Genomic DNA, 24960 nt, shown 5'->3' on the forward strand with positions numbered 1-24960 from the left:
TAATAGAATAGTGGGCTTTTAAAACCCTTAACCATTGATTAGTTCATCATTAAGACATCAAATTGCAGTCTTTTGTTTTGACTACATAGACTCTGAACAGATGAGACACCTGTTTTTAAAAAGGTTTTTGTTTTTGACATTCCACATGAACCTTTGCCGATTCACATTACTGTTCTTGCCTGAAAGTTGTGGAACCTGATGTGGTCTTCTGCTGTTTTTGTCCATCCATATCAAGGGTTTGTTTGTAAAGATTGGTAGTTGACTTTCTAGACTTTAAAACACTGACCTACAGTATGTACAGAAAAGATCTCATGATGTTCAGAATATGAATATGAATATATATTATATATATATATATATATATATATATATATATATATATATATATATATATATATATATATATATATATATATATTTCCATCATGTAAGTCAACTCAAATTTAACAAGTGATCTGCCTTTTCCTGTGATAGTTTGCATGACTTTAAGCATAATGTATCCGGATGCTTCGACGTTACAGGAGAACTGTTCTGTTCTGTGTACAGTATGTGTTCCAGAAATATTGTCAGGAGCCCATCTGCAGTTGTAATCATGTCTTGCTGTACGGTATCGCTGTGCACACACAATGTCTGGAAAATAGTTTTAATATTAGCCCAGGTTTCTTGTTTAATGTAACATATTTATTTGCACATGATCAGATGCTCTGTCTGACTCGCCATGCAAACGTGTTAAAACATTCTGACAAAAAAAAAAAACGAACTTGTGAAATCCTCTAAAAAGTTCTCGCATTTCTGAATGTCCTTAAAGCAAGAGTTCATTTCAGCACATTTTAATCCTTCTTGGCTTGCATATATGCAGATCCACAGTTTCCTCTAGTTTTCCTTAAGTGTTTACTGCAGAGTTAGTGCTGGATTGTGCTCTTTAGCCAGAGGAGCGTTGGCAAACGCAGACTTTACCCAATATTTTATATGGCCTTTATAACTAACACATTCTGTTTGAGACAATAGCCCCAGGATGAGGTGTGAAGTAAAGCTCTCCGCAATTAGTTGAACTTTTACTTTAGGCGTGTCTTTGTGTGATATACAAATGAGCATAAATAAATTGAGCTAGAGTGGCCGGGTGTTAAACACTGCTAAGGTCATTTCACCAGGTTTTGTTCATTTCTTGACTTTTTCCAGAGAAATCCTCTGACCTTCTCAAATTCAACCGCAGCTCAGAATGAATGCTAATGTGCTTCTCAAGTGGCATCTCTAAATGTCTTTCGGTCCTATGTGCAATCTCAGACATGGACGGGTTTGATTTCCATTATTATAGGACATGCAGTCTTTGGCTCACAAAATTTCAGTTATGTTTAATCTCTCGAGCATTAGCAATCATCAGTCACATATTTATTCCGAGTGCCACTTCAAAGGCCGACTTATTCTGGGTGAACTGGAGTAGTTTTGTCTTAAATTATGGGCCTTTAGGCGTAGTCTGGAAGCTGAACCTCTTTCATGGTTTTGACTTGCATTTCGATGACTGGCACACGCTTTATTCCTCAGCACTGACTCATTCAATTCCGTGCCATCCCTTCATAACATGTTCTCCTGTAACTTCTCGACTGGAAAGTATTTAATGCTAATGGAAAAAAGATGTACACGCATACTGCATCTGATTTGAATCGGAAGAATTTGGGTGTATTCTTTCATCCGACTGCATTTGCGCTGCGGCATGTGAAGATGGTTACAGATACACCCTTTTGTATATTTTGAAGTCTTGTATATTTTGTCCTCCATGCCAACTTTCACCAAGGTGAGTTCAGGAGGGAGAAGACACACATTGTGGGCATAGTTTGACCATTCGGAACAAGTATTTCCAGTTCCAGCTTTAAGCTCGTATTGGATGGAATTTGAAATGTTATATGACTTGGTCATTACCTGGAATGTGAACTAAAACAAAACTAGAGTCTGGCAATTGCATTTGTGGCTACAAGTCTGCCCCGGTTTTTAATTCCACATACAGTATGTTGGTTTATATCACATGTTAAGGTCTTTCATAAGCAGTCCTAGTGTTATTGTTTTGAGATGCTACAGTAGGCGCAGTCCTTAAACATGTTATCTGGTTACAGTTTGGCTTCTTTTGAATTCGTATTTTTACTGGTGTTTCTTTTCTCTCACTGCCGAGTCAATGAAGCAGAAGAACGGCAAACAGCTGGCTTTTGGACAAAGGCAAAAAGTCTAAACATGGAAAAGGTCTAGACTTCTGTAAAGCTTTCATTTGTTTGTGTGGTGCAAATACTTTTGCTGTCTGTCAGTACAGAAGTTTCTATTTTCATTTCTTCTTGCACTATTTATTTATAGTGAATTGGAAGCCTGAACATGTACAACAGAGTCAGTAGACCGGGCACCTGAAAGAAGCAGACTTTATAATTGGCTTATTGTATTCTAATTCAAAGTTAAATTAGTAGCCAACGATGCCAGGATACAGACTGAATGACTATTGACAGTATTTCGCTAACCTCCCACCCCTCCCTAAAAATGTTACCTACATTTACATTTACAGTGAGGAAAATAAGTATTTGAACACCCTGCTATTTTGCAAGTTCTCCCACTTAGAAATCATGACTGGGTCTGAAGTTGTCATCGTAGGTGCATGTCCACTGTGAGAGACATAATCTAAAAAAAAAAATCCAGAAATCACAATATATGATCTTTAAACTATTTATTTGTATGATACAGCTGCAAATAAGTATTTGAACACCTGTCTATCAGCTAGAATTCTGACCCTCAAAGACCTGTTAGTCTGCCTTTAAAATGTCCACCTCCACTACATTTATTATCCTAAATTAGATGCACCTGTTTGAGGTCGTTAGCTGCATAAAGACACCTGTCCACCCCATACAATCAGTAAGAATCCAACTACTAACATGGAGAAGACCAAAGAGCTGTCCAAAGACACTAGAGACAAAATTGTACACCTCCACAAGGCTGGAAAGGGCTACGGGGAAATTGCCAAGCAGCTTGGTGAAAAAAGGTCCACTGTTGGAGCAATCATTAGAAAATGGAAGAAGCTAAACATGACCGTCAATCTCCCTTGGACTGGGGCTCCATGCAAGATCTCACCTCGTGGGGTCTCAATGATCCTAAGGAAGGTGAGAAATCAGCCCAGAACTACACGGGAGGAGCTGGTCAATGACCTGAAAAGAGCTGGGACCACCATTTCCAAGGTTACTGTTGGTAATACACTAAGACGTCATGGTTTGAAATCATGCATGGCACGGAAGGTTCCCCTGCTTAAACCAGCACATGTCCAGGCACGTCTTAAGTTTGCCAATGACCATTTGGATGATCCAGAGGAGTCTTGGGAGAAAGTCATGTGGTCAGATGAGACCAAAATAGAACTTTTGGGTCATAATTCCACTAAACGTGTTTGGAGGAAGAAGAATGATGAGTACCATCCCAAGAACACCATCCCTACTGTGAAGCATGGGGGTGGTAGCATCATGCTTTGGGGGTGTTTTTCTGCACATGGGACAGGGCGACTGCACTGTATTAAGGAGAGGATGACCGGGGCCATGTATTGCGAGATTTTGGGGAACAACCTCCTTCCCTCAGTTAGAGCATTGAAGATGGGTCGGTGCTGGGTCTTCCAACATGACAATGACCCAAAGCACACAGCCAGGATAACCAAGGAGTGGCTCTGTAAAAAGCATATCAAGGTTCTGGCATGGCCTAGCCATTCTCCAGACCTAAACCCAATAGAGAATCTTTGGAGGGAGCTCAAACTCCGTGTTTCTCAGCGACAGGCCAGAAACCCGACTGATCTAGAGAAGATCTGTGTGAAGGAGTGGGCCAAAATCACTCCTGCAGTGTGTGCAAACCTGGTGAAAAACTACAGGAAACGTTTGACCTCTGTAATTGCAAACAAAGGCTACTGTACCAAATATTAACATTGACTTTCTCAGGTGTTCAAATACTTATTTGCAGCTGTATCATACAAATAAATAGTTAAAAAATCATACATTGTGATTTCTGGATTTTTTTTTTTAGATTATGTCTCTCACAGTGGACATGCACCTACGATGACAATTTCAGACCCCTCCATGATTTCTAAGTGGGAGAACTTGCAAAATAGCAGGGTGTTCAAATATTTATTTTCCTCACTGTATGGCAGACTCCCTTTCCAGATTTACCTTCACCTAACAGGCAGAACATTATGACCACCAGTTTAGTATTTTGTTGGTCCCCCTTTTGCTGCCAAAACAGTTCTAACCCATCGAGCATTAAAAGCATTAACCTCTTCAGCAATTTGAGCTACAGAAGCTCGTCTGTTGGATCGGACCACACGGGCCAAACTTCGCTCCCCACTTACATCATTGAGCCTCGGCCACCCATGACCCTGTCGCCGGTTCACCACTGTTTCTTCCTTGGACCACTTTTGATAGATACTGACCACTGCAGACTGGGAAAATCCCACAAGAGCTGCAGTTTGGGAGATGCTCTGACCCAGTCGTATAGCAATCACAATTTGGCCCTCGTCAAACTCACTCAAATCCTTATGCTCCTATTTATCTCATTAATACATTGGAGTAGCTGTGGGGTTGAGGACTTTGCTCAGGGACTCAGCAGTAGGCACTTGGTGTGGCTGGGATTTGAACCAAAGTCCAATGCTTTAATCACTAACCAACCACCACGAAGTTACCCTTCCTTATGTTTACATGGCAATTCTTAATGCCTACAGCTAGTTCTTTGCTACCACACACAATCTACCAACCAGGGAGGGTAAAGCATAACGCATGCTCTGCCATACCCATATCGGTCGACCTCTACTTATTTTCCCCACAATTATGCAAATAGCACATACATTTATTTAAGCAATTTAAGTGTCCTTTGGAATCATCAGAATTAGTGTTGATTGTGTAGTAGTTTAATTCAATCAGGCTCAGCCTTTTCAGACAGAACTTGAGAGGAGCATCGAATTTAAGCGCTTCATGAGAATGAAAGTTGATTCCCACTAGATTATTTGGGCACTGAGCAACAATGTGGACCAAATTGAGTCTTTTGCGGCCACAGTAATTAAAAGGCTGTAGCGAGGGGGAAGATTGTTAAGGTGGCTTGTTATCTAAGAGCAATAATGATGGGCAATGTCCAAAAGTTTAAGGAATACAACAGTATTGCATCCTCAGCCTCGAGTGCACTGGCTATTTTTCTTTCTCGTTCATAATGATATTTCAATATTTGGATGATTTTTGTAACTTGGAAACGGAACAATGGGCAGCAAACACTTTCAAAGGACAACAGGATTTTTTTTTTTTTCTTTGTGTGCACAAATTCCTTAGATTCCTTTCTTAATTATTCCAGTTATATAATGGGCTGTTCCATTGTTCAAAAGTAGTTCACATTATATCATTGATTGTGAACCCGAAATCTGCTCCAGTGCAATATAACAGCTAATATTTTTTAAGGATGATGTACACTTTCATGCTGTCATCATTGAAGCATTACTTCAAACAGTTACCCTTCAATCTGCTTCAATCACCTTGTTCCAAACTTCTGTATTTACAAGCAAGTTGACGAAATAGTTCAGGCTCTTTTGGAAACTTGTCTGACAGACGCTAACATGCCTTCACAGGACATGAACAAAATGGATGTGACGATGTTTAAAAAAAGCATTTAACAAACTGAATCCAGAGTCAGGAAAAAGAATTTTGGCATTTGACGAAACAAAGTTAGAAAACTAACTCCTTGTCCAAAGTATATTTGTACCGTATGTGCGGATTGTGGGGCAAGGATTTAAAAATGTGTGTGTGTGTGAGGTTGTTCTTGTTAAGATGCCATTGTAACCAAGTTCACACTCAGGGGACACATTATGCTACACTTTCCTAATCGGGTTTCCTCTGCACAATGAATGGGTCTAAAAAATCTTTTCCTTCAAAGTCCTTCATTTTCCACTAACTCGCAAGACAACCGAAAGGGCCACAATGAAGGACAGTTAAAAGCAATCATTGATGGCGTAAACACACTGCATGATGTTCGAAGGTCATTATCCAACACTGGCAGTTCCAACGTGGCTTCACTGTTTCTTTGTTTGATTGGCTGTTCATTCAACAACTCTCATTAGATTCAATTAGATGAGTGCTGTATCTTTTCAATGTTCACACGAGAACCTATGCCTAAGCAAATAACGGTAATAAGTGCTGCTAGTGCCACCCACGTATCTTTCCTTGCCTTGCTGATGCCAATTTTTTAGGGAGTACAGAAAACACTACTGGACTTTCTGGCTAAAGAGAAAGAGGACTTGTGCATGCAATGGTCATTAGTGGATTTTGAGTTACTAATGGAACATGGAATCATTCTAAAAAAACATTGACTTTCCACTCAGGCAGTTTGTTCATTAATGTTGGGTAGTTTATTTACAGCACAGTCTTTAAATCCACTGACTTCGCTTTATTTGAGAACACATCTTGCCGTTTGTTGACAGTTTCATTATTGGAGAGTTTCTCATTTTGTACCCCACCCCCCCCCCACACACATTTTTTATAAAAACTAAATATCTATGTTTTTAGTTGTAATGCACTCGAACCTCCTCTTAGGTTGTCTCCTTGAATGTTCTAGGAGTTATTTTGTTTCAGAATGAAGCATAAATTAGCTTCTGAATGTTATATAGGGCGATGTACCAAAAAACACTCATGCCCTTTTGACGTTCTTTCTGTTTGTTACAAATAATAACCTTTATCTACAGTCAGATGATGACACATCAGATTTGACTGCATCACTTACTGGGCACAATTCAGTCAATGGCATCTGGGAAAGTCCCAGGCTTGGACTGATATCCCCTCAAGACATTCTGATATGAGCGGTCAACCCATTGTTTCGTTGGATTGGCCCATTTTTACTACACCTTAATTTTGAATCATGCATCAGCCATTTAACTGCATATCTTTTGAGTGGCTAATCTTTGTTCCTGCTTTAACTTAAAACCAGATTATGACTATTAAGTGCAGGTTCGATTAGGAGAATTTCTTGCAAACCATTAAATGAATGTCAGTACAAACTGATTCAGTGCCCAGAAGGCTTTTGGTAGCGTTTGCTGGCATTTCCTGTTTTCTTGAGTCAGAGTTCCATTTTTATCGGACCTATTAAACTGCTTTAAGCTAGTGGCTAAGGTTACGACGACTAATCAGGCATCAGAAAGTTTCCTGTCGGCACAGGGTGTTTCTCTCTCGTCAGTATCTTGTTTTTACTACTGTATATCGAGTTTCTATCTAATAGGCAAAAGCTTCCCGCATGCTACTACTATAAAGGAATAAACCTCATCCCTTCTGTATTTCTGTACCGGGTAGTTTTTGGACCAAAGGCAAAACATTTCGGTTAACTGGAACGGGTTGCCATATACCTTCATTAAATATCATTTGAGTTGTAATGATCATGAGAGGGTGGCTCTCCTGCATTTCAACATGTTCAAACAATGGCAAGGACTTCAGTTTTGCCACATTTAGGGGGATGTGTCACAACTGGTCCATTGCATTTTAATAAAAAAAATTGCCTTGGGCTGGTATTTGTAATTTGTGACAAGGTTTTTAAACTGAAACGATGCGTTCATATTTAATTTAGAACTGGTTGTAGGCAAGTCGCTATCCGTGTCTATGTCCCTATTTAAAATTTGTGGAATAGAATTCAGCACCTCTTATGAGGTTTTACCCTGTTTTTTAAAATGTATTGATTTTTATAAAGTTATAAAAATTTCTAATCATTCCATGATGTTTCCATACTGAGCAATTGATAATTGGTAATCATGGTATACTCACATTATCAATTACATTCTCACTCATGCATATGGCAAAAAAGAGTGAATTTGCTGTCATTTCATCTCTGAGAAGTGTCTTCCACTGATCACCTCTCTGTTGGCGCTTCTCTGATTTTGTGTATTTCATACACCATGGACATTTTGAAATACTGAATTTCACCATTTGTGGGACAAGATACCAAACATCGACAGTTAAAATGTGTGAATACCTTTTCAATACAGCTGCAGTAAGCGTCTTGTGTTCTAGATAATAAAATCAAACCCAGTGATGTTTGCATGCTGACAGCTCACATTTCAAACATCATTTCTTTATTACTTAAAAGTAGTTCATCATACTACAAATAATTTGTCCAATCAATGAATACAGGCAGGGAGTGTAAAATGAACCTTTTTTGACGCGCATAGACACAAGCAAAAGCACAGGTTCTAACAAATCTGAAGATAAAACTGTGTGGCTGCTACAATAGACTTTTGTTTTGTTTGTTTTGATGCTCGAGTTAAGATGTAAGTTTGTGTTTTTTCTTTTAGAGATAAATTATGGATTGTGGACTTTTGGTTGAGTAGGTTATCAGCTGTGGTTTGACCTTGTTGGCAGAGCGTCATGTCAAGTATGTATCTACATTAGTTCAGCAGTCAGATGTAAATATTGGAAAGAGCAAGGGTTCGCCTTTACGTTACAACATTGATAAAAAAAAAAAAAAAGTTGGCCTGTCTATTTGAAAAGCAATTATGTAACGGTATTAAATGGATTGACATTAATGCATCATATCCCGCCTTTTATAACAACTGTTTTGCTCAGCCGAAACATTATGGGAGTTTTTTTCCCCTCTCAAGACTGAGTTGTGCTTGGTTGGAAGGCTGCTATTTAGCTTTCACATGGAATGCTTCGGGTGACTTGTGGTGGGAGTTTTGGACAAGTACAGTGGAAATGATGGAGGAAAGAAACAACAAAAACATGGCAACACACCATGGTTTCTTATTTGACCCACTCTTTCGTAATTGGGCTTTTGTAACAGCAGCCATAATGTTATTCGAATGAGTAAAGTAATGTTAAGTTGACACATTTTAAGGTTGGCATTCATGTCAAGCAATTTATGGAAGATAAATGCATCACATGAGGTTCAAAATCAAGAAAATTATTCATGTTTTGCTGATTGTGTTGATGTGCAATGAAGAACTGGAATTTGCCATCAATCCCAGTCTAGATTTTATTATTTCTGAATTTACTTTGGTTAAGCATGGGTGCCCCCCCGACTAATGCACAGTCAGAGGAACCACTGTTCATCTGGGTAGCATTGGTGTGGCTTTTTCCATACCATGTCAGAGCTGAGTCAGGTTTGATATCAAGCAAAAGATTACTTGTGCACTGCTGCTCTTGTGGAGCCCGTGCCCACTGTAGCTTCAGATTCCTGCTCAAATCTAACAGGAGTGGAATCTGTGGTAGTTCAGTGATTAAGACTCTGGGTTACTGATCGAAAGGTCGGTGGATCAAGCTGACCCTCTTGGGACCTTGAGCAAGGCCCTTAACCATTTGTGCTCCAGATTCCAAACAAGTTGGGCTATGAGAAGAAAATAATTTCACTGTGCTCTAATGTATATGTGACGGCTATTCTATCAGATAGATTATTTTAGTGTAGTAGCTCATCCGGCTTTGTGTTTGCCTTATTCAATTTCTTTTTTGCTTAACACGGTTGTAAAGAGTGGCTATTTGAGTTACTGTAAACGTACTACTGTCAGCTTAAGTCAACCAAACACTTTTTTTAAAAATTATTATTTATTTATTTTTTGCTCAGTTCTGTTGTGTGTAAACTTATGCGCAGGCAATCTAACACCCAACAGCCTGCAACAGACACCGAGATCATATTTTCTGATGTTTTATATGCACAGTGACCGTATTGTTGGTTATTGTCATTAACTTTTTCCACTCTTTTCTCTCCCTCTCATGTTTTGACTACAGGGCTCTGTAAGGTGGTGCACAGCATTTTGAGGACTCATCATGGCTTTCACAGTGACCTTGACTGGCCCATCTCCCTGGGGCTTCAGAATATCTGGTGGGCGGGACTTTAAGAAGGCCATAACAGTATCCAAGGTAATTTTCTCACCTGGTAATCCCAAAACAAGGTCGTGAAATAATAGCCAGACTCTCAGGCTCAGGTTTCCGGTCTGTCTAGCAGGCTGTCTATAAAGGAAACTCCTTGATTACAGAAAAAGGAAAAATGCCTTTCTAATGGTCAAACTATTGTTCAGCTACAAGATAAATTTTCTCAATGCTCTATTGTAAAGTCTACTTCTAGGAGGGCAGAAGTCAGTTGAGAGTTGACTATAAACAGGCTGCATGAAGGCAAGTAAGGATATCCTGGTTTTGCCACACAACAACAAGCAGTACTGTACCAAGGAAACAATGTCTAATGGAAAACTAACACTGGGACAAAAGCTGGCAGAATGAAAGCTCATGCAGCATAACTGTCGTTTTCACCCATGATTCTTTGTGTCACGATATTCTTGTAACTGAAAATGTAAGCCACAGATGATTAAAATAAAACGCACACATGTTGCAGACAATTGCAAAAGTCTAATATTAGAAATGTTAAAGTAATAAAATGAATATTCAACTCACCACATTGTCATTCCTCAATTTTTATTAGGTTATTTGCATTAATGGTCAAACATATTTTTCTTCACCATACCACTGTTATATAATCGGGACGGAGGAATTGATTAGCTGCAGATCGGGATCAGATGATTTCGCACCCTCCTTCTGGCCGATGAACAAAGGCGGTCGGATGCGAAATATGCGAGCCAGATTTTGCCACGCGTGCTTTAGTGGGAATGCTTTAAACGTGCATTTTTATCAAGAAAAATGTGTAAAAAGAAAGGAAAGTATTCGTCTACCAGACATTAGCGGAACAGCTGCAGTGAGCTTTGGTAACAATGTTGCATGTCTATGGAACTGTACTAGAAAAGTAAAATATTCGTTAGCTGGTTTGAAGTCGTCACTTTGTAGTTGCAGAAATGTTTGCCTTAAGCACTTAATCGGAGATCGGCTCATACCAAGTTTATATCATGTAAACGAGTTCGCTGATGTTATTCAGTTAAACAGTTCAGGCATTTGGGATAAATACAGTTTGAATTCGTAAGACAGAATATTCAAAACTCTTCACCCTGAGGGCAAAAACATCTTGAATGGCAACTCCCATTCTTATTGTCGCAATCCACGTTAACGTCAACCACTGATTTATTTATTTTTTTACTCTGTATAATCACCACAGACGTTCTTTGAAGCCAGCAGGCCAGTACCAGCATGCTCCTGCACCCTGGTGTCACGATATATGCAGTCAAGTGAGGGGGAAGCTGCACGATTCCCATGGAGTGATGTCAAATTCGGTTGTAAATATTATGGAAGGGTTTGAAACATTCAAGGCAGAGCATGTTGGGTTGAAGTGAACTGCATGGCTGGAGCCTCATCTGTGCTTCTGCACCATTTCCCAAAGGAGCCACTTGGTGAATCCAGATCACTGAAGTGGCAAGGGGTTGGCATGGGTACACATCAGAGTCCCTCTCCTCCAATGCTTGCATACAAAACCTGAGACTATGGACTCTCTTTCTTGTGCATTTTATATAGGAAATGAACAAGGATTTATCTTTTAGTCTGTGAAATGAGTCGTGGAATGATTGAACAAGTCATGTTGAATTATGGGTTTCTGTGGTGACCGTTAATCACCGCTTGAATGTGCACTGACATGGCACCTTTAACCCCCACCTATCCCCTGTGTGTTTTCATGTGTATGTCTTTTTTCTTTCTTTTAATGGCATTGAAACCCTTAACTGATTGGTGGAGTCTGACTGGCGCTTAAGTCTCAGTGGAGCAACTTTTGTTGGGTTTGTTCTTAAGACGCCATTGTCTTGTTTGTTTCGAATCATGTGTGCGCGCGTGTGAGAGCTGGCATCTCGTTACACTTCGTCATTTAGCTGCCGCTCTGATCTTGTGGAACTTTTTAGTACGAGCTCGTTATAGTTTTCATTGGCATGCCCTGAGGGTTCGAACACACAACCTCCATATCTGTTCCATATTGAATTGCATAGCATCATATTTATTTTCTATTGAAGCGCATTCTTTTTGACTCAAATTGAAATCTGACTGCATTGCAATGTTTCGTATCGTTGGCTTTGCATCGAGGTGCGAATCGCATCTGCCTCAGTTATGGAGATGCACATTCATAACAACATGCTATCAGCAGCTAATTGTGTTGCTTGTTTGCAAAGTCAAACGTTCCGTCTGTCCTGAGCTACTGATTTATCCTCTTCTTCTCTTTTCTTTTCTTAAATTTTTTCTCTTTTTTTCTTTTGACTTCTGTGTGTGGCTTTTTTCACTCTTCAGGTGAACCCTGGCAGCAAAGCTGAGAAGGCTTCTCTTCAACCTGGCGATGTCATCATGGAAATTAACGGGGAAAATACTGGTGACATGCTGAACGTCGAGGCGCAAAACAAAATCAAAAGCTCCAAGACACAACTGCAGCTGCTAGTCGAGAGGTAACACACACTGCTGCAACATGCACTGCTGCACAGACAAGCTCTATATACACCAGTTAGAGTTGTTAGAATATTGCTGGAATTGTAAAACACCCTGTGATCAGTGATGTCCTACCTAACCATGTTAGTTACTATATTTTTTGCTTAAGTCTGATGGACAGTTGAACATGCAGAGACTGAAAGTGTAGCTGCAGTACTTAAAACAGGAATGTTTTCATAAAGTCTCCTAAACTCCGCTGTCGTTTTACTTCGTCTCTCTCGCCGTCTCATCTGAGCTTGCTTGGGTTTTTTTTCGCCCCGTCTTATGTTTTTATGCAGTGTACCTCCTAAATTTAATCTAAAGCTTCTTTATACTTCTTTACTCATTTCCCCTCCTGCTTGTTTGCATGAGTTATCTATTTTGTTTCACTGCACGGTAGTACTACAGTGATTTATACTATACATTATTCACAAAGCATTCACATGTCATGCGGTTAACATTTTTTTTCCAATTAATTAGCGGTAATATTAAAAAGTTGGGAGTTTGAGTGACGTGACAGACCGTTCGCAGATGCTTGTTTATTTTAATACAAAAATGTGGTCATGTTGCCAGTAACAGTCACACCTTAACCAGGTCAAGCCTCAACATTGATCTGAACGAATGTTCCCAAAACTGAGACTGGAAACTTATTGTTCAGACATTTTACAAATGTCAACTGTTAAGAATTCAGAAACTGGCACACTGGCGCCTCTTATATGATGCCAATAACTGTGGCAACCGCGTATTAGCTTATTAGCTATGGCAACAAAAATGTGCGGCGATGTGTGGAAACTGGAGGAATTGAAATGGGGGACAAAGAGGTGAGTTATGCAGTTTCTGCATGGACACAGTGAGTCAAAAAACAAATTCAAATCACCTTTGTCTGAATAGATGTTGTGTTTATTATTTAGACATTTAGTCTTCATTGTGTACATGGTACTTTGGAGCTTATCTCTCTTATTGGTACTGTAATGTCGCATTCTCAGAGTGTTCCGACGATTCACTCATAAATGACCACATCCTGAAAAGACTTGGTCAAGAATTTCATTTATTTTCCCAATTGCTCCCAAATGTTTCTTGTCCTTTTTTGTGACTGGCGTTTTCATTTTACTGTAGTATGAGCATTATTAGAACCAGCCAGGGTGAAGTTCTTCTATATTATAGAGTCAAGAACAACTGTGCAGATGACTTTTGATTTATAGGTGGACCGTCTTAACTGGCATTTTTTTGGGGGGGGGATAAATACTGCAATTTTGGTGTGTCTTTGCATGCTAATTCCTACAAACTACCCTACACCAGTGTTAGAAAAAAGCCAGTTAAGTCTAGAAAAAAACCTCTCCATTAACTAGGAGTTTGTGCATATATAAGTGATGAGAATACAATTGAATGCCAGAGGCTGCTTCACACGTCACACCTATATTCAGACATGTGAATAATGCTTTTGTATTCTTTTATAATACTGCCCTGGTATTGCCTATTGTATATTTGTTTATTTTTCACCCAGTTTAGTCACCTCCCATCACCCTGTTTTTGTAGGCCTCTCCCCTATGGCATGCTTGTTCCACCTTTTAGGAAAGGCCACATATGCTTTTTTGCAGAGTTATGTGAGGCATCCCTCTGAACCTGGCAGCATTGTGTTGTGCTTCATGGTGTTTGAATGAGAACACTAATCACTGCACATACACAGCAGTTCTGTGTATAGGGACCCCTGCTCTACTGTTACTCCGCCCAGGAACGAGAACAATTGGAGACCTCCTGGTCTCTAGAGTTCTTTGACACTTTTATAGAGCTGTCCTTTTGCTCTGTTTGTTTTCCTTTTTTTGCAATGAACTTGAATGTGAGGTGCACACACCAGCCTTCCTTCTGGTATTTAAAACCTCATGCCCATGTACGTGTTTGTTCGTTCAGAGACATTCCTCATGTGTCTTTTACGAAAACACACTTCTATAGTGAACGCGCATGATCCGAAGTTAAAACTGAAGGGTGAAGATAAACACACCCATGCGCTCCCTGCAAGTGGATTTTTCCACACTGACCTCATGTCTCTGTCCAGTCCAGAAACAACACTGTGCGGACAGTCGCACTTGGGTGTAGTATGTGCAAGTCTCACCGGTTTTTCAGTGCCACTTTCTCAAGTGCACATCGGTATTAACGGTAGCTTCGATCTAGGTCTAGATTTTTAGGATCAGAGAAGCCATTTAGTCATCTGTTTCGTACTCGCTTTAGTATCACACTGGATTTTATTCTAAAAGCTAAAAATCCTTACGAAGTTTATTTATTTTATTTTTTTTTTGTAAGCTAAAGGGCCACTTTCTTAGGTTGATGCTCACTCCAGCATGTTCGAACCCTGATCAATCTATTTATCGTCTAGTGTGTTTTTTGGCTAGTTAACATCAGCCTGTTTCTTCCTAGTGTTTCACAGGCCAGCGGTTAAGGCTCAGTGGTAGCTCAGTGGTTAAGGCATTGGACTTTGCAAATCCAAATCCCAGCCACATCGAGCCGCCACTCCTGGGCCCCTGAGCAAGGCCCAAAGCTTCTCGGTTGTATGAATGAGATAAATGTAAGTTGCTCTGGGTAAAGGACGCTGCCAAATAAATGTAAATCACACACTAGAAGTGACTGGAGGAAGTATTGCTCTCTGCAGTGTATTTTAGCAACCTGGCTAGAGATGCTGGGAAAGATTGCTTCTTATTTGTTTCCAGAAATCAGTAGGCTGGATTACAGTTAAGCAACCAAAAGTGCATGCATTAACCAATTTTTTGATTTTATGCTTCATTATTTGTGACAATCATCTACTGTACTACGCGGAACTGAATTGTTCTTATCTTAAAAAATGATTTGAAAATGATTGCAAAGATTATTTATTTATTTTTTTCTGCATGAAAGCAATCCCTTTTATTCTTCGACAAGCATTTAAAATTCTCACGCGACATGTTTTCCCACTGTGTGTTCCTAACCTTTGCTCCCTCAAAAAATTCCGGCTCGTTCATGAGGCCTATATTTCGTCGAGACATCTGTCCTCAGCTGTGCAAGGCATTTCCGTCACCTCACATACCCACTGTGGAAAGTTAAGCGCTTTTAGCCAAGGTCTTTTGTGAGCACTCATCAGTCAGATCATGATTTAGAACATGATTCATTAAAGAGCAGAACAATACGTGCCAAAAGCAGCACCCGACACTTGGCCTGGATGATGGATGCAGTGGAATACTTCATGTTTAGTGTTCCAATCCTACCTGGTTCAGCAGCTGCACTATAGCAAAAGCACCGTCTCTAATGGTGCAGATAAGCAGCACCCGGCTGCTTATTTCCATGAAGTCAAGTAGTAACGGAGCCTGTCCGCAGAAGCAGCTGCTTCTGAGCTGCGAGCTTTGATGTTACAATGCAGAGCATGTGCTCGCCTAAAGCATTCCTGCTTTATCTGTTTCACACTCTTTTTCTCAGATGCTTTTATGCTTAATTCCCCCTCGCCTTTTATGCGTGCTTTGGGCATGTATGGCAGCATTATGTGTACTTGCTGACTGAAATGAGATCATCAATAGACAAGTCATTGGTTATACAGTACCTGTTAAATTATTTTGCGCCGTCAAAATATCTATGCCTCACGGATGTCCTGTTCACGTTTTGTTCCCTTAGCCATCCTCAAGCCTACAGATTCCGAAGACTGTAGTAATCATCCTTTTTAAAAAAGTTCATTTGAAAACCATTAGTGTAAAATAAACATGGTTAAGCCGGTAGCAATCGGGAAAAACGGTCCTGTTCCAGTGAACGCTTTGCCGATTTGTGCTGAAAAGTACCTGACTCTCTTTCTCAAGGAATAACTGCAGCTTTACAGTCTAATGGCAAAGAACACATTAGCTCATTAGCTCACATCTCTGTTGTCACAGCTGGCTCTCCGTTTCAGACTTTTCCCCCAGACCTGTCTAAGCACGACAATGTGAAATGGCAAACGGCCATAGTAATCTGAACACCTACGACCTCAGAGTCAAGTGAAAAGGCCGGCCGTGCATTTCTTATAATGGTGTAATTTGAATAGAAGACTGATCACAGACGTGTCTGGTGCGATCTTTTCGTCATCACTGAACTATAGGAATGCACAAAAGCCAAATTATAAGAATAACTGTAATTTCAGCCTGATTTTGCTGTCAGAAATCCCCCAAAGAATTCTTTGGCTATACGTTAAGATTAAAGGTTTTAGGTTTTATTTATATGTCGGGCCATGCTACGAGTTTCATCCAGAAGCCGCTAATAAAGGAGGAACCTATAAACAAATATGGTAGTAAAGGAAACATGCGAACAGACCGAACAAAAAATTTTTTACGACCCCTTTTGTGCATACATGGCCATTTTCCATACATTTGTGCTGATTGATGTAAGCAGAAAGTCATTTATACTGCTTTAGTGTTCGTGGATCTTCATCCCATATCTCCTGACGTGGAGCACATCATATGGTCTGTGATCTCTGCACTGATGCTTATCTGTGGTTTATGGCTACATTTGGTTGATATTGGCAGTGCGATTTGTCTTACATTGCTGCCCTGACCTTTTCATACTTTTCAGCATTCCACGTGTGATTTCCAAGCACATGGTGATCGTTAGGTGGTTGTCGAGCTCTAAATCATGGAGCAGGGTTTAAAGCGACGTGCCACTGAGAAGTTGCGGAATTTATGGCTGCTCTTCCGTCCGGTGCTTCCCTGTTGCGCAGGAGTGGTGTATTCTCTGGCTCCGATCTGTCATTACTGGTCATCGATTTGCCAAAGTTCAGAATTTAAAGGTTAAAGGCTAATGGAGATGATGAGTGCAATAATAATGCAAATTTATGGATTTTTCTTGGAGGCACCATAACATACATTGTTTTGCAGTGCAGAGGAGTTAAACTATTCAATTAAAATGCACGCATTCAAGTAAACATTTTGCATTCAGCAGATCTTTTACCTCAGGTTTGGTTGCATTTTTATTGTATGTCTCTGTAGACTTGCATACCAAATTGTTTATCTGGTGCACCATCAAAGGTCATCCAATAATGGGGTCAAGGGGTGATCTACAGACAGACAACAGGCTCGTCAAAGACCGGCTCTGAATTTTTCACCGGAGGCGTGTCAATTCACATGGGTTTTGTTGACTCATGAGTTTGCAGATTAGATGCTTCGAATGATCAAGCACCGTCAACCACACAGGAAATCTTTGTTTATTTATCAAAAGAACATCTGCAACACCATGTAGCTCAATCAGAATTCACTCTCATAAATAAACATGTCAAAAAATAGTTCTTTAGAACCAGAGAACAACTATATTTAGGGCTTATAAAGAGCTTTTTATGTTGTTCCCCACCTCCAAAGTCTCTCCACATGATGGAAACACATGTTTGGTGTGATTTATTTATTTATTTATTAGTTTTCTGCAGCAAAATAGTTTTTTGCTTTATTTTTTATTTATTTTTAACCTATATCTCATCCATTTAACTATATTCTGGCCAAACATGTTCTATCATGTAATCAATATCTCAGCTTGTACCAACACTATTGCACCTTGACCAGGAAACTGAGCTAGCTTGACCTTTTTAGGAAATTCTTTCGAAAAAAGTATGCTTTTAGTGTGTACATATTTACTCATGATTGGTGAATTAAATCTAGTTGTACATAAAACAAGGGATATGACTGAGGTTTGCCGTTTCCACATCCACAACTACACCTCAAACCACATCTGCCTGAGAATTACTGAAGGTGGAAGTTTCAGTGGGGAAGAAACATTTTGGTTGTTCTAATTCTCTTGACAATTAAAAGGGTTTTTTTTGGTTGGAACTATGGTAAAAAGGTCTCATTCAATCTGTTATGATTTGAAGAGAGACCTCCATTCCAGAGCACTTACTACACTCTTTGGCAGCTTGATATCTTCTCTTGAAGTGTACTTTTCAGACACACTTTTTTTCCATGATCAGCAGAAAATCCTATGTTTTTTTCGTAGAAAAAAGTTTTACTTTTATTTCTTGAGTCATATTCGTACTTTCATATACTTTTTTTTAATTAGGCTTCATGGGCTTGTTCAGATGTTTGCAAGTACTGTGACGTGATTGTTTTTACCATATCACCTACATCTACTGTAAACACCCTCTGTCTCTGGTTGACAAACGGGAACCTGTGGTATACCAAAAAAATTGCTCCAAGCCTGCTGCTTTCTGAATCGTGCTCTTGTGCAGCATACTTCCCTTGTGAAAGTTACAAAAAAAGGTTTTTTAAACTGTAGCAGCCCAGAGATTAATTTTAAGGCAAATAAACATTTGGAGGCGCATACTCCCAGTGTTGTGTTGACTGCTCAGACAAGGCCTTGTTGTGTTTACTTAGTCTGATTTAGTTCACTTATTTTCAGTTTATCGACCTTTTCCACATGCCATTAAATACAACTTTCTTTGTGGGTCATTTGCTGTGGTAAGGTAAGATGGAAGAGTTACAGTACTGAAATTGAATCAAGGAAATCTTTCAAGCCTATTGTTTGGGCTTACGGTCAGTCAGTTGCTAGTTATGGAAAGATTTGTTCGACACTGAATTATTAGCGAGGCATTGTTTTTCTCCTTAAGAATGTTTGCGTGTCCTTTAGCGCACACGACTCTTAACTAATAATTAATAACTAATAATTTCGTCATAACCTTTCTCTCCACAGGCCTCCGCCTTCGAGTCCAGGTCAAACCAACGGGATCAGTTCCACAGAGCAACTAGTGGGGCGTTTCCAGGTCAGTGTCCAGGGAGGTCCACCGGCTGCCCTTTTGTGAATTTGACAAAAATCTCTTTCAACAGCTAAAATAAACTCTCAATTTAGAAAACTAACGCACAAAACGTTTTTTGTTTTTTTTTAAGTCTTGCAGCTCCAAGCCGCAATCCATTTTATTGTAACGTCTGTCTCGGATTGCATCCTTGTGTTAAAGCTATTTAGAAATTGCTGGTTTGGCGATCAAGAGCCTAAAGTGCAGGGTTCAGACAGCCTGTTGTGTTATTTGTGGATAAGCGTCGACCCAAGGCAGAAGAACATAGTCCTAGGATTTGTCCTAAAAGCCACCCTACAGTAGCTGTACACCTAAACCAAACACCTTGATAGGCGTAATTAAATACATTCATTTAATGGTAAAGTCTGTACTGGTGATAGATTTAGATTGTAAAAAACATCACTGACAAAATTCCATCTGTAATTTATTCTTATTTTCATTCTCTGCCTTTATGAAAGGGCTGAGATAGAAGCAGCTTTGTAGAACACAAAATAAGGTCTGTTTTTCGTTAAGGAAGCAAGATAAGCAAGATGGATAGACCACTACATGTTGAGCTGTGACTTATAGACTGTCAGAATGTGCTTAAACCAAATGTAGTAATACGAGATTAACTTTTTATATATATATATATATATAATATATATATTGGTCTGTGAGTATCGTCAACTCTATTTCCAAAGAACCTGAGAATAAAAGAAAGACGATCATGTCGTAAATCATCAGCAGGTGTTGCTCCCTGTAGTAACAGAATGAGGATGGTGAGCAGCAGGGAAGGAATGTTGAGCACTATGAATACATTAGCTCTAATGTTTACCCGCTTTTGAGTAGTAAGAAGTAAAAGTTATACCGAAGTCTAGGCAAATCCAAAATATAAATGCATCATGAATCATTTCCAGTCGATTCATGGGTGGTTTTGAGACTCCTACGTCTATTGGTGATTCGGTTTTCCCTTTTCTGTAGGAAACCCTGCAAGTAAGGGATGAAAACCAGAACTACCGAGAGTACTCCGTCTCCAGTCCTACATCCTTCTCTTCAGGCCCATACTCTCCAGAGTCACCCTCCAGCCCTGACCGCAAATGGGGCAGAATCACACCCACTACGAAGAGGTAGAAATGCAGCACACTGCCACTATTGATTACAATTATACACTTGCACTGATAATACAATTAGATATTTTGGTCATTGATATCAGGAGGCATACACATTAGACTCTTGGCTGCTACATTTCTGCTTGATTCGGTGAAGGGAATTGATATGAAACTTGATCCAGAAATTAAAATGTCAGTATTCTCCTCCAAAGTCACCCATTTTTTTCCTCCCTGCTATTTTACTTCCCTTATTCCCTTATTTTCTGCTTTTTCTAAGTTTCTCCCCAGCATGATGAATATTCCAGGAATCTGGAACGCAGCCACGCGTTCCTTTGTCAATGTTGCCGATATATATCTATGATTAATGCTTTATAACTGTAATTACCTCAATGAGTTTTGAGCTGCATAAACAGAACGCTTGTTTCAATAACAGAGCATGCTTAGTTAGGAAAATAGGCTTCTAGACACATGGAGCCTGTTCTCTTGATTAGAGCTGAATTTTCCAGAAGTTCATTTTCATACACTGTTAAGAAGAGATGTTGAGAGGTCAATTATATTAAACACGGTGATTAAAGCTGTAGCGAAGTGGAAATTCTACTTAAAGCAGCAATGCACTCATTGTTAAACCTACAGCAGGCTGCAAGTTTTTAGTTCTAAAGTAAAATTTAGTGGTATATTCATCAAACCTTTTGCAGCCACGGACTCTTTCAGCTGTAAAATGTATTCCACCAACTCCTTGGTGCAGATTTATTAGTGCATGATCCAGCATTTCAAATATTACTCTTGGTTTTATTTCATTTTTTCCTACGCCCCTTAAAATCCACCAAACAATATAGTCACCCCTCCACCACTACCACCTCGCCACACCCCTTGGAGTAGCTAGCATATGTCAAGATGACGATGCCATTAGTGAATGAGAATCCAGCAGTGGAAGCAGCCGTGAGAACATGTTGCTGCACAGTCAGGTTCCCTCAGTGGGTACCAAATTATGGTGCAAGATTATTGACATTAATTGAGATGAATGAGATTGCATATGGCACTAATCTGCACACTCACACCCACTCATCATGCCCCTCAGTTTGAAAAGACCCCCTAATGATTTTCACTTGGTGCCCGTGTCCTGACATTTGCCCAAGATACGTTTACTTATTCTTAATTTTTTATGTCAAAATTGCATCAGTTTGCATATATTGCGTATGGATTGCATATTTTATTGATTGGGTATTAATATCCAGTAAGAAAAGGATGCAATAAAGCCATCTATCAGGTGTACTCTGTTTGCATTTAGAAATATTTGCTAGTAATCTGAATTGTATGAATGATCGAAGACTTAACTCTTGAGGTTTCTAGACACATTTTTAAGTCTTAATATTTTAAGAGTGGGACATGTTTGATGTGATTTACTGAGGGATTAGTGCTAATGTAATATGATATGGGTAGTTCGGATAGTTCAGTTCCTGCAGATGGAGCTGGAACAGTCTGAGCTGAAAATAGCAGAAAAGCCTATGGCACCTCTCCCAACATCTTTACCCCAGTGATTTCACACTGATTCTTACCTTCAGACTTCACTGGCTGTTATAGGACTGTTATAATGTTATGAGGTCTATTCCAGTCTCTAAAGGCTGATACACCTCAACATTTATGACTTGAACGAAATGATCCAAGACATATTGCAGATCTGTCTGAAGGGACTTTTTTCCTTTTTTTTTTTTTTTTGTTGTGCCGAAAATTAATCCAGTGTTTTACTTAATCTTCTTTTTTTGTTTTTCTTTAAGAGGATGTGTTGAACAATATGTTTAAAACAATTACATAATTTGAATATCCTGTTGTTGTTGTTTTTTTTAGCCCAGTCTTCCAATCCTGGACTCCCGATGAGAAAATCACCAGTCACAGACTGTCCAGACCACTTTCTCAGGTAGGAATATTAACACCCATACACCATCTACACATACTTAACACATGTAATACATCTGTGTATGTGGGACATTAGCATATTAGTAGTACTTATGTTTTAGTTACAGCATTGATTTAAGTTTTGTTTTGCTCAATTCTCTTTGTCAGAAAGACACAAAAAAAGAAAAAGAAAGACAGGAAAAGGAAAGAACAATTAACAGACAGACAGACAGACAGACAGACAGACAGACAGACAGACAGACAGACAGACAGACAGACAGACAGACAGACAGACAGACAGACAGACAGGAAAAGTTAAATACTGAGAAAGAAACCCAAATTAAAGAAAGAAAAACCACTGAGAAACATGTAAAAGAAAGAAATAAAGGAAAAGTTAGAACATGGAAGGGGTAAAGAGAGAAAAACAGAAAAGAAAGTAGGAAACACATAAGAAAAAAAAAAAAAATCTGCTGACTTGTTGACCACTTCACCAAAGGACCTACTGAGCCCAATTGCCTACTGTATCTGCAACTATGGACAAAAAAATCTAGATATAAATATAAAGATAGATAGATATTAGTCCAGATGTTTAATCATGTTACCGAATGTAATACTTCTGTGATCTTTATTTTCATATGACCTCATGGGATTTAGGTTTTTTTTAATAGTGTTCATAAATAACCTTTGCTGTGACATCTCCTCATGGTTGCCAGGTCTTTGGAAACCAGGAATGTTGAGAAAACAAAAATACAAACTCCATCTGTTTATTATGTACTCTGCTCCACAGGGGGGTACATCTATAAACTTTGGGGAAAGGTCATTTCATGATAGTGGAAAGCTGGAAATTGTTAAATCAAATGATTATTTTAAGAAAGCAGGCAATTATACAATGGGGAAACAATTTTACCTGCTTTTTGGCCTTGGTAAATATTAACATGCAAACTATTTCATTCATCACTAGAAAGGCTGATTAACTCCTAGTACATGATGTGCTGGTAAATTCTACATCCAAGTAAAGAGAACATACTCTATATGGGTAGAAGTTTGTGGACACCACGATCATAAGATTCTCGTTTTACATTTACTGCTGTTATAATAGCCTCCACTCTTTTGGTAAGATGTTTCACTCGATTTTGGTGTCTGTATGTGGAGATGTGTGTTCCTTCACCCACAAGGGTGTAAATAAAGCCAGGTTCTAAAGTAAAGTGAAAAGTTCCTGGGGTGCAGTCAGCGTTCCATTTCATCCCAAAGGTGTTCAATAGGGTTGAGGTCAGCGTTCTATAGCAGGAGATCTTCCACTCCAGCCCATGTAAACCATATGATCATGCTTTGGGTCTTTTGGTTAAGTGAAGGTAAAATGTAATGCTACCGCAACCAACTTTGTGGTAACAGTTTGGGCAAAAAAAACACACAGGCTGGAAAAGTCAGGTGTCCCAATACTTTCTTCATATTTTGTGTTCCAAGAAGGACATCTGAGGGAGAATTGTGTGTTGCTTAAGTTAAGACCGAGTGAATTATGTTGTGGGAAAATTCATTTTGAGATATGTAAGCTATGCTGCACAAGTCTGACTCCCACAGAAGTCTGCTCGAGACAGCTGACAGAACAGGAAAAAACAAGCAGGCCCCTTTGATGGCTGATAGCATTCCAGTCATGTTCTACATGCTGTGGACGTTGGATAAACATACACTCTGTGACACGACTTATTAAACTCTGACGTCCTGATTCCCCTGGCAGAAACAGCAAGACCCTTATAATCGTGACTGATTGAGTGGTCATGGTAGGATTCCATTCAATTCCATTTCACCAGTCTTTGTGTGTGTTTTCAAGTTCTTCAGGAGGTAAACATGTAGTTAACATGTGATGCTCAACTAGCAACCTGAATAAGCATGGCTCTTTTTTGTATGAAGAATTTCAGCCATTATGCAGATGTTCACATCAAAACGGGGAACACTTGTGATCTCCGAGACATTGATTCTGGCATTAATGTTGCTGCCAGATGGACCGGCTTGAGGATTTCAGAGACTGCTGATTGACCGTGAATTTCACACAACTTGACACAGAATCATGTTAAAAACAGGCAGCAAGCAGCAATTCTGTGGTCAGTAAGAGAACGGCTTGACAAAGTTTTACCACAACTACTTTTTACACCTGTGCTGGACAGAAAAGCATCTCCTTGGACAGTTTTGGTGAAATTGCAAAAAGTCCTGTTTAGAGGTCGACCGATATGTGTTTTTCTTCTGGCCGATGCCAATATTTAGAAATATATGATGGCCAAAATCTTTTTGTTTATATGCTTGTCTGCTTTCTTTTCTTTTCTTCACTTCGTCTCATAAAATCTAAGAGTTAATTAATACACTTCATTCAATATTCGCTTAAATAAAAAAATTTACTGAACAACACAAGCCTCTCCAATCAGTGTGCTTTATTACCAGGATTTGGTAAACGATCCTACCTGTAGCCTAAACCCCAGCTGGTTAAAGGTTTGCGAACAATACAGTTCCAAAAATATATTCTCTTTCCAAAAGTAGCATCATATTTAACCAATGAAATATATAAAACTAGGTTAAGAATAAAGGATAAGAATTTAAAACCCAGGACACATCAAGCTGGTGGTTGGCCTTCTGTCAATGTCAGGTGGTTATTAAACGTTGGGCTGCTTAAGTTTTGTCTGTGTTTCGCACCAATTGGCGGCGGAGCTCGTCGGCAAAAAGAGTTTAGCGAATAAGCACACGGAACTTAGCAGCTGATTGACATAGCATAGAACACACGATTCGGTGTCAGATGTTCCTGCCTAATAATTGGCCTAATTTGCAGCACATCTGCACACCAAATCGTGGGAGTATACGTGTAACCCAAAGGGGACAGTCATCCCTGCACTCTGCTTACCAA

General features: G+C 39.4%; 1 protein-coding gene across 2 annotated transcripts in view; it reads left to right on the forward strand.

The window, feature by feature from the left end:
- Window positions 1-24960, forward strand: part of pdlim2 (PDZ and LIM domain 2 (mystique)) — a 56220-nt gene that overhangs the window by 6991 nt on the left and 24269 nt on the right. For both annotated transcript variants that reach the window (XM_083554072.1, XM_083554073.1), the window contains exons 2-6: window positions 9744-9875; window positions 12165-12316; window positions 18990-19059; window positions 20050-20195; window positions 22023-22092. In XM_083554072.1, coding sequence (XP_083410198.1) covers window positions 9783-9875; window positions 12165-12316; window positions 18990-19059; window positions 20050-20195; window positions 22023-22092 — 531 coding nt within the window. In that variant the 5' untranslated portion in view covers window positions 9744-9782. The remainder of the gene's footprint in view (window positions 1-9743; window positions 9876-12164; window positions 12317-18989; window positions 19060-20049; window positions 20196-22022; window positions 22093-24960) is intronic.

The sequence above is a fragment of the Silurus aristotelis genome, assembly GCF_946808225.1.
Source record: "Silurus aristotelis genome assembly, chromosome: 11".
Lineage (NCBI taxonomy): Eukaryota > Metazoa > Chordata > Actinopteri > Siluriformes > Siluridae > Silurus > Silurus aristotelis.